The 16,862-nt window shown below is 41.3% G+C and overlaps 1 protein-coding gene across 1 annotated transcript in view; it reads left to right on the top strand.

Moving 5' to 3' along the window:
* Window positions 1-486: 486 nt before the first annotated feature.
* The window catches only part of LOC144741446 (insulin-like growth factor 1 receptor), a 104,851-nt gene continuing 88,475 nt past the window's right edge, over window positions 487-16,862 (top strand). The window contains exons 1-2 of the mRNA XM_078623972.1: window positions 487-894; window positions 2,978-3,595. Of these exons, the coding sequence (XP_078480098.1) occupies window positions 663-894; window positions 2,978-3,595 (850 nt within the window). The 5' untranslated portion in view covers window positions 487-662. The remainder of the gene's footprint in view (window positions 895-2,977; window positions 3,596-16,862) is intronic.

Here is a 16,862-nt window from a genome sequence, read left to right on the forward strand (position 1 = left end):
AGGAGGTGGGGTTGTGGGAGACGACGGGTAGTGGTGAGTGGATGTGAATGTTGGTGGCGTGGTGGTGGTGGTGGTTGTTGTTGTGATGGCAGCGAAGGTGATGATGGTGTTTCATCAAAATGGGCACCGCGACGTGTAGCAGCAGCAGTAGCAACATCAGCAGCAGCAGCAGTGACGGCGGTGGTGGTGGTGTCGTGAATTCGTAATCTCAACAACGACGTCTGGAACGTCTGCGACGACGACGGAAGAGAAGAAAGGGAGGAGGGACGAGACCGAGAGAGAGAGCGAAAAGAGGACGACCAACGCAGACTTGGATGATGATGATGACGACCATTACGTGCGAGTGGATGTCTTTTTGTTGAAAGGAAGGAGCGGGCCGCCAAGGGGGTTGGGGTTTGGTGTCTTTGTGGCTATTTTGAACAAAGATTTATCGTGGGTGGGTTTGTTTTTTTTGGTGTTTTTGGAAGATCCTCCGCTAGACATACACACGCGTACGTGCGTGTCTTACGTACGCGTATTTCTGCGTGCGCGCGTGTGTGTATATATTTAGACAGTGCATACAGTATATAGTATATTTAAGAGTGCCATCACAAGATTTAAATAGCCCCCCCACAGAGCTCGTCGTTGTCACCTTTTCAACAACCCCCCCCCCACTGGATTCAATGAAGAAGACGAAGCGACCTGGACACCGGGTGGTGGTGGCCGCTCTACCAGGGCCCCCGGGCCCCGCTGGGCTCATGGAGACCCACAAGGACACGGGGGATGGAGGAGGAGGTGGTGGTGGTGCTGGTGGAGGAGGGATAATCGGTGGCAGTAGAAGAAGAGGACCTCATTACGTCTTCTTGCTTGTGCTGCTCATGGTCTTGGCCAACGTGGAACCCAGCTCCGGAGAAAGTGAGTGAGATTCACGTGGGCCGTGTGGGGCTGACATTCGGGCACACACACACACTACAACACACATTACAACACACCAGCACCTTGCATTTTGCTAACAAGGAGCGGAGGGAGAAGAAGAAGAGGTGGTGGTGGTGGGGAGGGGGATAGCGTCGCGTTTTATTTATTTATTTAGGCCATTTTGTGCTGGGAAGGACCCAGAGTCGTGATGATTGCCATGGCCCCTGCGTGCGTGTCGTCTTTGCTATTTCTCTTCACCCCCACCCACCGTCTTCCCAAGGATTCTCTCTCTCTCACGTTTTCCCACCGGTGAACACTTGGCAAATATTTGACCATGATGATGTTGATGTTGTTGTTGCAAGCCCCGTCCAAAATGTCCGTTTGTTAGGAAAGATATAATGCTTTAAAGGTTGCATTTTTGTGTTTAAAAAATTCCAGTTTTGTTTGCTTGTGTGTGCGTGTTTCGTATTTGGGGGGTGTTTTCATTGTTGTTATTGTGGCCACTTTGTGTATTGCCGGCTTGCAATAACGGTTTAATTGTAAAACGCCATAGCGTTTTATTTTATGTGCTTAAAATGCAGGATATTGTTAGTTGTTTTTGGATCAACGTCCTTGCTCCACGTGCACCCATGATGGCCAATGCGTCTCGTGTACGGCGTTTTCGCCAATTCAATAATTCATTCAAACATTTCAGATGTGTGGTTATTTAGAAACTGACCTCGTTGAACTCAATTTGTGCAGTATAAATGCTTAAAGAAGGTACCTGCTACTTGCACAACTGGGATGTGTGTGTGTGTGGTCGTGTTGGTGAGAAGTAAAGGATAGAATGGGTTAATTTCTAATTTTAGATGCATTTGCACTTTCTGTTTTTCCATAATTTTACACAATACCGATCAATTCAAACCTGCTAAACCAGTTGCAAATGTGCACGTTGTTTGGACAGGTGGGAAGTGTGGTGCTTTGTGTAAACACAGCCTATAACCTCTTCTACATTGCTTGACTGTATTTTCAATTATTCTATGCAACATTCATATTGCTTCGAAGTAAACACTGCCGCATGTCAATGTTTACACAAGTAGGAAGTAATATAGACTTCCTATATCGCAGTATAAGATGACTTCAAAGCCGAATGCAAACAAACTCATTTAACCAGTCTATTGTACTTGAAATTGTATTCAGACTGTAATTTAACGCCGTTGTTATTTGACGGTATTTCCCTGTTGGAATGTTTTGTACCCACCCGAGATTCATTATAAACAAGTCTGTGTTTTGGGTTCGGAGTATGCCACCCGCTATAAAGTACCAAATGTCCTACTGGCAGAGGTGTGGACTCGAGTCATGCGACTTGGACTCGAGTCAGACTCGAGTCATGATTTTGATGACTTCAGACTCGACTTGGACTTGCCTCATCTTTGACTCGACTTGACTCGGGACTCGAGAGCAAAGACTTGAGACTTACTTGTGACTTGCACAACAATGACTTTGTCCCACCTCAGAGGTGTGGACTCGAGTCATGCGACTTGGACTCGAGTCAGACTCGAGTCATGATTTTGATGACTTCAGATTCGACTTGGACTTGCCTCATCTTTGACTCGACTTGACTCGGGACTCGAGAGCAAAGACTTGAGACTTACTTGTGACTTGCATAACAATGACTTTGTCCCACCTCTGCCTACTGGCATGTGAATTCTTTTGATAACCACTTCACAACGGTGCTTGTACAGTATATTACACACGTGTAGCAATTATGTCCATTGCTCGGCACGTCCCGCCAATGAGCAAAGATGAAAAGATGGTATGTATTTATAACGTCATTTAATAGCCTGGCACGAACAGAAATACGGCAAACATTGCCAACTTTTTGCACAGCCACCAATGTCAATGAAGTTTAAGCGTTGGTTTGAGTTATTGAAACACCACTGTTACGTTATCTTGCGCCAAAGTACTTTGATGACATTTTGTAGACACGGTCGTGTATTTCTGGTGGACAGCATTTTAAACATAAGCTTCATATTTGACGTTGAAACATAATTGCGTTATTATTGTTTTGACCCCCACCCCCCATCTCACCATTGCCATTTAGTCTGTGGAAGCATCGATATCCGCAACAACATCACCTTGCTGCAGGAGCTGGAGAGCTGCACCATCATTGAGGGCTACCTCCAGATCGTGCTGATATCCAACACGAGGACAGAGCATTACCGAGGTCTGAGTTTCCCACGGCTGAACGTCATCACCGAGTACCTGCTGCTTTACCGCATCTCTGGCCTGGAGACCCTCCGAGAGCTCTTCCCCAACTTGGCCGTGATCCGAGGAACACGGCTCTTCTTCAACTACGCCCTGGTCGTGTACGAGATGCTCAGCCTCAAGGAAATCGGCCTGCCCAGTCTCACCAACATCACGCGCGGCGCCGTGCGCGTCGAGAAGAACACGGACCTCTGCTACCTCACGACCATCGACTGGTCCCTCATCCTGGACTCGGAGGAGAACAACTACATCAATGGGAACAAGCCCGACCGGGAGTGCAGCAACATCTGCCTGGGGTCGGTGGTCACTGGAGTTGCTGCGGGGTCAAGCCACGTCTCTGGTGCGTCTTCGCACGGGTCTGCTTCTGGGACGTCCCAGTGGAACCCGTGTCCTCACACTTCCTTCAATGGGCGGAACATCTCACGCTGCTGGACATCGGAGCACTGTCAGCTAGGTGAGTTATGCCAAAGCTGCTGTTGTGGTATGGAGTGCACGTGCTTTTAAGGCATTTGCAATGGTACGGGGAGGTGAACTAACAATGCAATATCACAAAACCGAAAATGTGTGCAGGATTTAACATTCTTTTGTTGAAATCATGGTTGCTGAGCACAGGGTCAAAGGGCCCCAAAATGCCACTGCGTTTCCAGAAACAAACTGTATTATTATTATTGAAGGTGTAGTGGGTAAGAGTTCGTGTTTCCTGAATTGAAAAGGTTTGTCGTAAATTGGGAAAGTAGGCAGTGATACGGAAATTCCCCCCAAAAATCAAGCAGTTTGGGGAAGGAAGCAGAGGAATGTTTTGGCCTGCAAGTTTGGTGGTTGAACAAAGTGTGAATGAGACAACACGTTTGGTGGGATACCAAGTCGTCAACGTGGCGTGGAGGAATCGGTGAGATTCAGAGGAACGTGAATCCAAGGTAGTTGCGATAAAGAGTGATCTTGAAGCGAATCACTGCTCATGAAGATGACCAATTAGTTGCTGTTTTTTGTGTTGAAGACATTGGTATTACTTGGCTTTTTCATAAAATACTGCACATTAAATTCGCACTTTGACCAACAACAAAAAATCTAGCGGTTGGGAAGATATTTTTTTTTTGCAGACTTAACAATACAACACTGAAGTGAATGATTCATGTCTTTAAATAAATAGCTTTTTTATATTATACATTGTTAACCCAAGGCAAGTACTGTATACTGTTGTTCCAAAATTAATCAACTTCATGAAGTTACTTGCAAAAAAAATATTCCCAAACTATGTATAGAGTCAATAACATGTTTGTAACGTTAAGTTAAATATCCTCCTTGAGTATATGACCAGGTATTCTCTGTAACTTCTTCAGTATGCCGTCCTGTGATGTAGTGTCTCACAAACCAAAATAGGAGTGTTGGCAGTTGTTCAACTGAACATACATGGTCTGGCTTAATGTTTATCATAACATTCCAATGGGAATCACACTTGCATTTGAAGAACTGACCGAACTGGCAATGATTATAGAAGGGTGAGGGCAACTATATTTTTGATTTTAAAATCCATTTGTTTTTAACTGGAAACTCTGTTAATAAAAAAAAAACGCCATCAATTTGTGTTTTTCCAAAGTTATACATTTTTAGTACCTTGACATAGACAACCATTGTAAATAATTTAATTACTTTAACTATCAGGCATGTGTTTCGTTTGGTTAAGGTTTCAAAACATGTTTTCGCCTGCTAAAGCATGAAACTGACCATCTGACGCTGAGTCATTATGTATTAGACACCAGGAAAGAATTCTTCACTTGAATTCAAAACTGGATTCTGTGCATATGGAAATGCTGGTGTTTTGGATTGAGGAGCTGCTCAAGATTTATCGCAAAATATTGTTTCGGCTTCATTTAAGCTGGATTGAGAAAACTCGAAAATTTAGTTTAAGACTGCCAGAAATAACGAAGGGTAAGAGTATACAATATCGGCCTGACTTGATGCATTCACATACTTTCTATCAAATGTATATTGTTTACATTTAAAGACAATACTGTGGCGATAAAAATTCTCCGCATTGCATTTAAGAAGTGCTCATACTATGTTTGCACCTTTTTATTTTACCACTTCGTACTTTTAGTGGGCGGCCACGACCATTTTACTTTTCAAGTGGCACTACAAGTAATTAGGTTATTTCTTCTGGAAAGCCCCATACATCACCCATTGCGTGACCTTTTGCAAGACAGCGATTTCTTCACTTTCTGTTGCGGATCGTTCGTGAGAGTTTGAATCACATTCGTCCGGAAAAGAGGCGGTACTTAGTTCACAGGCACTTATCAGCGAAGAATAACATTGTAACAGCACGCGTTTTACTGTTTTACTATTATCTCCAGATATGCATCATAATCATGTGTTTTTTTTAAATCTGCGTGCATAGAAATGTTGTTGTGTGTGTGTGTCGTGGTGGTTGGCTGGGTGTGGTTGTTGGCTGTCATCGGCATAGGTACACAATCACAAACCGCACTTGTGCCAACAGTTTCTCTAGTCAAACTCCATGTCGTTTTGCATGAATGCCCGGTAAATTTCCATGCTTTTTTGTTAAATACAATGCATCCATAAACCTATAGTGCGTTAGCTAGTCTGATAAGTATGCATTTACACGGCAGACGTTTTTAAATGGTAATAAGTAAATACCGTACAGTATACAATTTAGACAAAGCTAAAGTACTATAATAACATTGCCTTCGTATCTATTTATCTATTTCATTTATGGAGAAAGTTACGTATGTCGTTAGAACGATATGGCAATGTGAATTATCAGACAATCTTTCTTGAAAACAGGGTATGCCTTGTTTTTTGTGTTTAGAGTTAAATGTGGCATTGTTTCATTGTATTTGAGTGATGAATTATCATTGCAGGATTTGTTTTTAAGAAAGCTTGTTGGTGTTGTTGCCAAAATAAATTAGTTTTTGGCTGAATATTTTGTTTGTACTTTCCAGGACTAGCTGATGCATGTTTATTTTGGCACTATAACGTTATAATTAACTCTATAGTACTCTACCAGTGCTTCTAACCCAAGGTTTAACTTACCCCCCTCCCCCAGAGGGACGTAGTATCATCAGGGTCCTTAAAAACGTTAAGGGTTTTATATAGAAGAGTCCTAGGTGACCCAAACATGCATAATTGCTAAATAAATGTCTAAACTTTTCCAATTAAAGCTTTATTTAATGTGCCTAATTATGGTTGACAGAGTTGTAATTTGTGTGTTTCATCATTCTTGGTAAAGATGGGTTAGAGTTGGGCTGTAGCAGAGCATATGTGACTTAAAACACATCTTAATATTCGTTCGTGCGATTGTCCTTACCTTAATGAAATGCATTCTCACACGTTCTCCCTGACCACTTCATTTTAATTGTATTTATTTTGTTCATGGGATTGTGCCACTACGGAAAAAATGCAGGTTTTCTTAGTAGCTCCTCAAACTTGGGAACTCTCACAACAAGGCATGCCCAGCGACATAACAATCCCACTGCAGAGTAAAACACATCTGACAGAAACAGCAGATGACTGAACATCAACACTCCCACATGTTGTGCACCCGTGGGGCACCCAGAAACCATTGCTGGTTCATCGCTCAGTTGTTATTGTTTTGCAGGCTAAAGCCCCCCTTGTCACGAAAGTGCATTTGTAAAACCCGACAATATCAATGCTTTGTCTGCAGAGAATAACATGTCTGGCAGAGCAGCAGATTGAGTGGGCATAGACCCACGTGCACACGATTGCCTCCACGTTTGTGCACGTGGGGGCAATCGGAAAATGTTACTTGAACACTTCATGACTGTGGTGCCCATGATCCAAAACTAAGCTTTGCACTGTCTTAGTGATTGTACTACTTTATTTCGGTGTCCTCTACTGTAAATGCTCTTATTATTATGCTTATTTACCTAGGAAATAGCTAACGCTTGCTGCCTATTTGTAGATTATGGTATCATTGGTCGGTGTTATAAGCCTTACTACAATCAATCTTCGGAGTGACACATTGGTGTAAATTGGTTAGATGACAATTTATGAAAGGAAATAATAACACTAACTGAAAGTGTAAACAAAGAGGGCGAACTAAATGTAAGCTAATAGCTCGCATACGTCACTGCATTTGAGAGCTGATTTTTTTCCACATACTGTTTACAGAGAGTTAAATTGTTTGCTGTTTTAGTTATATTTGTGTGCATCTATATTATGTGTTCAGTGTAAGCAGTGAAATTACTGTTTATTTTCTTTTGAGGCATCCTGGTTACCAGTTTTTGAAACTGCCACGTGTACTGTACACCTCAGATTTATAGGGAAATCCAGGGTGGTTTCTGTATGTCGGAGCAGGCTGTCGTGTTGTTTGGCCGACTTCTTCCCCTCCATACATTTTTCAAGCATGCATGCAAAACGTTTAGCTGAGCAGTGTGTGATAGTTATATGTCGTAGGGTACAAATATTTCTAGCAGCAAGATGAAATGTTTTGTAATGGCATACTGAAGAGATGCCCTTGGGTTAACGTGCCCACCTGCATGTTGATGGTGTGTTAGCCAGGTGATGCGTGCATCTCAGGTGTTCTATGAAAGTACGGTATACTATACTGTTACTCTACAGTTATATTAAATCTTAAGATTCAGTAAAATTTATTATACAAATTATTGCATCTGGAGGCATTTTCAGAAAGGTCCAGGCTTGGGTATACATACTCTGATGATCTATTATGTATTTTGGTAGCTGTTCACCGTTGGAATGAAACCAGAGTGGTGGACAGGGAAATGTCACGCGTGTGATGGTACAACACTTAGACTCACCTTGGATAGGTCAAAAACATCTACAGACATCTAATTGCACTGTATGTGACATATGCTCTTTGCATCTCTTTGTGATTCACAGACCTCACCTATTCTTTGGATTGCAGAACGTATACATTGTATGTGTTTTCAACAAAAGGCACATGGCATGATTTGTGTGATTTTAAATAGAAATCCTTTATTGTGTGAGGAAATGTTTTATGTTTACAGTTTTGTGGTGACTGTGAGCTTAAAACGTGTCATTGAAAAGCAGCATCAAAGCATTGTCCCTCTTCACAGATGTTCACACACCTCCACCAGTCATAACAACTACCATTGATCTTCCAATCCCCTCTCATTCAGTGTCATGCCAGTACCGATCAACATAAACACAACATAGTACTGTACAGTACTTTCCTCTGTAACGCCCACCTTCATGGTAACTTTGTCCCACAAGTAAATCTCACACCACTTGATGGCCATACCTGTGTATTGCGTCTCTTCTGACTTCAGAGTTCTGAGTAGAGGACATTACAGAACAGTATTTTTGCGTTTTGGCAAGCACTACTACGAGACTAAAATATTTCAATATCCTGGCCGGCTTCATAACTTGACACCTGACATTGTGCCACTGGTATTTGATTAAAAACAGTACTGTAATAGGGGCAAGAGAAAAATCATGTGCAACAAATTAACTGAAAAAATAAGGAAATATTTATTTTGAGGGACACAACTGGAAAACAACAGTTTTGTACGTGTATCTCAAGTAATTCTTGAAAGATTAACTGGAATCAAGATAAGGAAATAAGAGGAATATTACAGCAGGATGGACTACTTTTGGAACCTTTAATTTCTAATAAAAAGTAGTTGGTGAATGTACCTGCATACCATTTTCAGTCCTCATGTTACCTGTTACAACATCAAACAGCCATGGAACAAAAGGTGGAAAGTACGCTAAAGAGCATGGACGTGCATGCTGGGAATATGATTCGCGTGTTTAGGTAGAATATCACTCGAAGGAATTGCTAATTTGACAGATGAGACTGGTGACAATAGCGTATAAAGGAAGGAACATGCAGAGGACAAAGAATCGCCGAGATGGAGTGATGAGTTCAGCTGATGTGCAGGACCAAGATGAATTGTGTCATCGCAGGATCGAGATGGATTGTAGCGACATGGAGGCCTTTCATCCAGCAGTGGATAGATTTCGGCTTATTTTGATTATGTATTATACTGTATTGCATCTTTTTTTATTAGTATAAATCACAGTACAGCTGATTTTTTTGTGATGTTGAATAATGTTCAGTACTGTATATTTATTGTAAAATTGCAATGGCCTGATCACTGCACACAATCCAGGCTTCAATATTGGTGTGCCCCTTTTCAGTACAAAAATCATGCTTCATGGGGAAAGTAAAGGACTGAACGGCCTTCTGATTCTTACCACCCGATCAGTCCTTTTAAAGCACATCTAACTTTGCTCTATTTTAGTGATGAATAGGCATCATTTAAAATACCTTGTAATTATTAACGAACCTATTGTGCATTGTCCTTTTGTATAGAACACCTGCACGATAGTTTTTTCGAGACTGTTGTGTTTGCGTCTGACAGCACTACCTAATTTAGGATGAACAGTAAAAGTGCCCAATGCTTGTGGCGTAACTGCATCTGAAGATGTACCATGAGTTGTATTTCTCTTCCCAACAGGGTTCACACATACAGAGAGGGTGTTGTAACAGAGCATTGCTTAGTTTTATATGGTGGACCTATCCCATATTTATCATTTATGTAACAGTGATGATATTTGTTTATCTGGGCCAGCACCACACCTTGGATGCTTTGGTTGCAAAAGGCGAGGCTTAACGTGTGGCTCACATGAGAAATTATATTATTGTTCAGTGAATTTCACTCAAGGGTGTGGATTAGACCACATCAGTTTGTTTGACTTGCGTGTATGTCCTGGAAAAAAACTGATGATATTTAATCACTCACTGATTTTGGCCCGGAAAGGAATGGGGAAAGTGCTTGTGCGAAGACCATCGTAGTACTTTATTTCTATGCATCCACGTCTGTTTTCCCTTCTGAACCAATCCCACAATGACCAGTGTTGTAAAGTATGGTGTTGAAAGGCCCTCATCCAGCAGTGGATTGACAAAGTGCCGTAAGGAATACAATTAACACTTGCAGACATTATTTTTCAATTAGGATTACAGTAATATTACACTTGATGTATACCAGTGTTCTTCATTGCAAGGCCTGCGGGCCACTGGCGGCCCATGATGGCCTTTAGTGCGGCCCCCGACAATACACAAGTGTAAAAACACTCTTTGAAGGTGGTGTAGCGGCCCTCACACTGATGTCTTATCGGCGAAAGTGACCCCCCTCTGAAAACTAGTGACGAACACTGATATATGCAATGGGGGCTTGATGTGTTATACTTCATGTATAGTGGTGTTATTTTACAAACCCACATGAATACAGTTATTGGTAAGGTTTTGTTTTCAAAGTATTGTTTTCACATATTTTCAACCTATTAAAAAAAAAACACTACAGTGTACGTGTTGTATTTAAATTCAGCAAAGTTATTTTTGCACAAACTCGTCTGATTAGTACTTGGCATTAATACATTGTTTTTGTTTGCAGTCTATTTCACCTTTGCACAAGGTGCATATATATAATTAAGTACTCCGTCACTGTTATGACTAAAGGGTATTTTTTCAACTGTCTTTTTCGTTGTTGTGTGTTACAATTCCAACGCTCGGCATTACAACAATGTTTGGTAAAACCAACACTGCATTGCAGTCTAGTAATGTACTTACAAAGCTCTGTCATTTGGGATGGATTTTGTCAATTAGGATGGAATCGGCTGTAGAAATTTCTGGAAAGCACGCACTCTCCTTGTGCTATGTCAAGAACCTAAAAGAAATGGACACTTCCAATGAAATCTCTTTTTTTATTGTCATAGTTGAATGTGCCACCAGAACATTGAGTAATAGGTAGTTTTGTTTTACAACACAGGTACTGTGGATGCTGCTGCCATGGTGTCATGGCTAGCAGGCTTGACTTAAAATCCAGAGATTGTTGGTTCATTTTCTCGACGTTGCAATATAAAAATGGGGCAAGTTTCTTAAATCACGCTGCCTGTCCACCCAGCAGTATAAATAGGTACGCATCAGTTTGTCGGTAGGTCAGCGTGTGGTGGGGTAACTTTTGGATACGCCCACCTCCTCCGAAGCATCTAGCCAGTGTGGCAGAGTAGGCCAAATACTTTCAGGAGGGTCTTGCTATAAAAGCTCACTCAAATGGAGGCAACTGAGCAATCAATTTGCAGGTGCTTTACCTTACCTCGCTGTGGTTGGGGAGTGCCATTTTTTCCTTTTGGCTCAGTTGAGTGTCTAGGAACGGGTTGGAAAACCAAATAACAAGAAGAGACATCCAGGTTTTTTTCTATTTTGGTAAAAAAAAAACCCCTCAATATTTCAAGAGTCGCAATGCGTGTGAATATGAGACGGTCCTTAATAAATTATGTCACAAAGGAGTCCTTAAAGAGCCGCAGGTTGCTGACCCCTGGTCAAGCACGAAAAGAAGGCGTTTAGCATCAATAATTCTTCACCATTGAAGATGGCATGTTGAGACTGCAACAGTTGAACAATATTATTTTTGTTAAAAATAAACTATTCGGTACGGTAATTAGAGCCTACATGATTGTATTTTCATGTTGGAATGGAATTCTTATTAACACTCTTGCCAAAAGAGCCCAAGGGACATTCTTTGTACCCTGCGACTCTTTGCAAGATGAGTGCCTCTTTATTGACAGATGTAAAAAATCTAGCGGCTGAATCAACTTTATGCCATTTTGATTGCTGAAGCAGAGGAAATGACAACATTCATTTGCTTTCTGAAGAATGTCCAGAATACATGTTCAATGAACTGCGTGAAAGTTAAAGGTACTTGTACGGTCGTTGTAGATCTGTATAACATCACCATCAGTATGATCGATGATGTGATAATCGCGCAAAGTTATTTCAGTGCTATATCTTATTTGGAAATGAAAACATAGTTCACGGTTTTAGCAGAGACTAAAATTACCGGAGCTGGTGCAATGTATGCCTTCTGTCAAGGCAGCGAATGCCCGAGCAGCCGAGATGACTGAGCACTATTCCACATATTACATCTTCCAGAGGATAGCATTTGTCAAAGAGAAAGGTTGACCCACTTTACATACACTTGTATTTTTCTTTCTTAAAACAGATGACTTCAAGACTAGTAATATTGTCCATACATTGTTCTTAACTTTCTTTTGGGAAATATTTGTTCTCAGACTTAGGCTTCAATAACAATATTCTCTTTCAGAGAATGCAAAAATTATTCCACGTGCTTTGTGTGTTTGTGAAACTACGGCACAATACTGGGAAAGAGAAAGATTTATACGTTGTTATTTAAAAAAAAAATCAACCATTGTCTATCCACTGCTGGATGAGTGTCGTCTCCTCACTTGTCCTGTGATGCGACAATCGTGTCGCTGATAAAAGGGTGCAATGCTGCAGTCATTTGCTAGATAGCTGCTGGGATCAATAGTCCTAAAACAGTTGCGTGCATGAACATTTCATTAGGTCACTACTTGGTGCATACGGTCAGCAGTCGGCTATTATCTGGGTGTGTGGGTGTGTGTCTGTGCACATTGTGTTAATAATTGGTCCCACTCATGTCAAGGGGTTTCATAACCATATTAGGCATTTACTGATCTCTGGAAATCCTGCATTCCTTTAAAATGTCTGTGGGTTTTAGTACAGTGTGTTTAGTATATTGCAGTAAAGTGGAGAACCACTGAATTTCACGTTTTGCAGTACAGTATTGGCCTTTCTTACTACTACTTATTGGCTTAAGCTGTGTTTTCCTCCTACATCAGAATACATTACAATAATCTGCGAATACAATACTGTGCTCGCCTTGGTGTAATGGTAAGCACACTGGCCTTGCAATACCAGAGGTCACTGGTATGGTCTCCCGGCGTGACAAGCCGAAACAATTGGCATGTTAAATTTCGATTTAAAGCTTTCGTGACTGCAGGGATTCATCTTCTTGGTTCTTTCGGTAAAGTCGCGTAGAAGGGAAGTAATAAAATAATAAAAATAAAACATAATAAAATAATTCTCACGACGTTTCGGCCACAACGCAAGCAGCCGTCCTCAGGTGAAGAAACAGGTCTGTCGGGAAGACAGAGTCACCTGAGGACGGCTGCTTGCGTTGTGGCCGAAACGTCGTGAGAATTATTTTATTATGTTTTATTTTTATTATTTTATTACTTCCCTTCTACATGACTTTACCGAAAGAACCAAGAAGATGAATTGGCATGTTCCTTAAATCCCTCTGCTTTTGGCCACTCGGCACGTATAAAATTGTTGCACTCCAGTCAGTGAGTAGATCTCACTTGTGGTGGTGGGGGGGTAAATTGCGAGGATTCCCACCTGTTTAAATGTCTGGTCGCCATGAAAGTAGGCCACAATTCCTTCTCGAGGGGCTCTCTAGAGCTTCCTCTTCTGGAGAGCCTATCACCGGCAGTGGCGTGAGCAAATTATTCGCAGGGCTGCACTTCCTTTAATCACACTATTACCATCCATAATAGAGGTTGTTTTGGGGGTTAGATCGCATAAATATGATTTTTTCGTTAAACCCGCCACCACCCGACACAGCCAATTAGTAAGGTTGGTCACGTAAACAAAAAGATGCCAATTAGTTACAAGCTTAGCACACCTGTATGGAGAGTAAATTGTAAATCTTGTGGGTCTAGTCTCCAACACACAGGTGTGCTGAACTGGAAACTTATTGGCATGTTTTGCTTACGTGCCAAACTTTACTACCGTAATTGGCTGATGGGTGGTGGCTGGTTTAGCGATAGATGTATCCCTAAGCGATTTAACCCAATAAAAAAACCTTATTGATAATATTGGCGGCGAAAGCCCTACGTGTTGAACTATATTATCAGTATTGTGTATGTAGTTGTCCATTTGTTTACGTTGGAGAAGAAGGGCATGCTCAGGTTTGTTATCACCCTCGGTGTAAATGTTGTAAGGTTGTAAAAATAATCTGCAGAACTGTACAGCATGATCTCAAGTTGCAAACACGTTTTCATCACTGTGGAAAAAATTAAGTTTTTGGTGGCGTATCCCGCCTCTCCCATTTTTGAAGAGCCCAAAGGAAAGAAAGAAAACAGCTGCCCAATGTTATTACTTTCTTTAAGTACCTTACCATCCCCGTTGAGGTATGTTCGACTTGTTTTAACTTGTCAAACAGTATGCACTCAAGAGTAACCATCGAAAAGGAGGGGGGGGCCTTATTGTCTTGGTTGGATATTGTGCGTAATTTTACGTGGAGGAGGATTTGTCGTGTGAAGGAATTTGTATAGAATTGGGCCTGTCTTGGGTTTGGTAAATAGCGTGTGGGCTGGGCCTAATTGCATGGTTGCTGCATTTCCATCAAGACTATAGTTGGTGGTGGTGGTGCTGCTGGAAAAGGAGTTGTTTTTTAGGTGAATGCATGACTGGCTTGCTTTGTACATAGCCGAGAGCGGTTGCGAGTGAGTTTGTGAGCTTTTGTAATCTTCTGCATGTGACATTTCATGAAGGATTATGGTTGTGTTTAAACTGTACTGAAACATTCCACTTTAGCAAGCGCAATTTTTCGTAATCTGGAAAGGTTTGAGCGTTTTTTGCCAGCGTTGGTTAAATAAGGAGCTCTTTTTAGCGCTTATTTGATCTCTTGATTTAGTAAAAAAAAATTGTAATCAATCCCATTTGTTAAATGTATTGCATATGATGGTATAACTTTTCACTGTAAATTCAGTCAGGATAAGAGGCCATTGCTGTACTCATCGTATCTCTTGATCCATTTATATCCAGAGATACTGAACTTTATTAAGAAAACAGTATAACTATATTAATAAACATATGGGCTGAAATATTATACAACATAAATCGACATGACAGCCGTATTGAAAATAAAAGAATACATCAATAATATTTATCATATGTGTTTTTATGAGGACCTGTTTTTTGTTATTTGTATGTATTTTTTCTATATATATGAGATTTGTGCATTCAAAGCTTGAGATCATTGTTAAGAGCAGCCGCCATTTCCAAATTATTTTGGGAATTATTTTCATTTCAGTCCCATAGCACCCGGAGAACAATTGCTTCCTGATCACGAGAAGGTCGCACCAATTAGGAACTTTATTGTTCTGGAAAGAATAACTCAGGAAAGTGTGTGTGGGGGGGAAATACATAAAGAACACCGCCTCGGTTGTCTTTTCTAATGCCAAATATGTGTGGACAGATGTTTTTCCTTGGCCGCTATGCGCAATGACTAATTTATTTTAATAATATGAATTGTGTTTACAATTGTGTTTAGTTTGAAAGGGGCATTTTTGTATAAACCTCCCCCCCCCTATCTGTGTTCAGTCAAAGTTAAATCTGCTGAACTGATTGCACCTTTTATGTAATGTTACAATGAAATGGTCTTCATTTATTTTTGTTAACAAGTTATTTTTTGCACCGTAAATTATTTTGTTGTGAGAATATTGCTGGCATATCAGTGCGAACTAGGCCAGTTTTCCGTGAATGTCTAATTTTTCCATCGCCAAAAAACCCCGTTTAACCCATCTTACAGAATAGCCTCTATACGAAGCGATAATCTAAGCACGTAATAATCTATTACCATACAAATATATGCGATAAATCTTTTCATCCATCACGATGTGAGGGGACCAATGTCACGGATCCTACTATTCGTGGAGTTATCCGCGAATTAACTTGCAGTTATAATTCGCGAAAAAAATGTGTAATAATAGGAAGAAAAGGTCAACTGAAAATGAATCGGAGTTTTAGCTGTCCATACAGCCCCCATCGATTATCGAAATCGTGGGTGATAGGGCAACGGATAATCGTTCTCCCGAATCGATGTTTCTTGTCCGAGTTCTGTATTCTGAATATATAACCTAATGAATACGGTAGCATATTCTCCAGGTGTGTGTTGTTACACGGACATGTCATGCTATGTATTACTGCATGTTAGGACTGGAAAACCTACCTGGGCATTCGTTATTCGAATGATGAGAGCATTCCCAACCAAGCAGGATGTTTCTAGTTGGCACTCCGTGACCTTGCTTGCATGCTTATTGTCACTTGTTCTTTCTCTCGATCATGAATGAGCTTGACTGACCAGTTTGAACTTGTCTCCATTTCCCCCTCCCCCCACAGCTTTACATTCTTTATTTTATTTGTTAGGCTTTTTTTTACATTTTATTTGGTCCGATATATCAAAGCATGTTTTTGTCAGTCTATGTATTTCAATGTAAATTGTGGTGGATTAAATGGCATCTGTATGCAGGCTGCTTAAAGAAAAAAAACGTATTGGTAGAAGATGTGAGCACGCATCTCTAAAATAATTTAATCTCGTTATAAAATGTGTATCTATAAATGAGTTTTCAGAATTATGTAGGGTGAAAGTGCCCCTGTCCCAGGTGATAATCTGATGTTTTCAGAGAAGTGGACCGGACAAAGCGTGTCGGAATATTACATTAACTTCGCGCTTTGATGCGACTGACTTTTCTTTTGATGTAAGTGATATCTCAATACAGCTAACGCATTTTTATTTTCCTCGAAGCCATTTTATCTTTATGAGCTGTTGGTCCTTAAGCTCCAGTTTATAAGCACACTTTTAGTGGCATGCTATAACTGTACCTTATACTGGTAGGAACCTCCTGGTTATTATTGTGTCTGTCCGTCGTGCAGGGAGGGGCTGGGTGGGGAGGGTGGGGAGGGTGGGGAGGGGCTAGGTGGGGAGGGTGAGGAGGGGCTGGGTGGGGCTGGGTGGGGAGGGGCTGGGTGGGGAGGGGCTGGGTGGGGAGGGGCTGGGTGGGGAGGGGCTGGGTGAGGAGGGGCTGGGTGGGGC

The sequence above is a fragment of the Lampetra planeri genome, chromosome 3, assembly GCF_965212315.1.
Source record: "Lampetra planeri chromosome 3, kcLamPlan1.2.h2, whole genome shotgun sequence".
NCBI classification, from domain to species: Eukaryota; Metazoa; Chordata; class Hyperoartia; order Petromyzontiformes; family Petromyzontidae; genus Lampetra; species Lampetra planeri.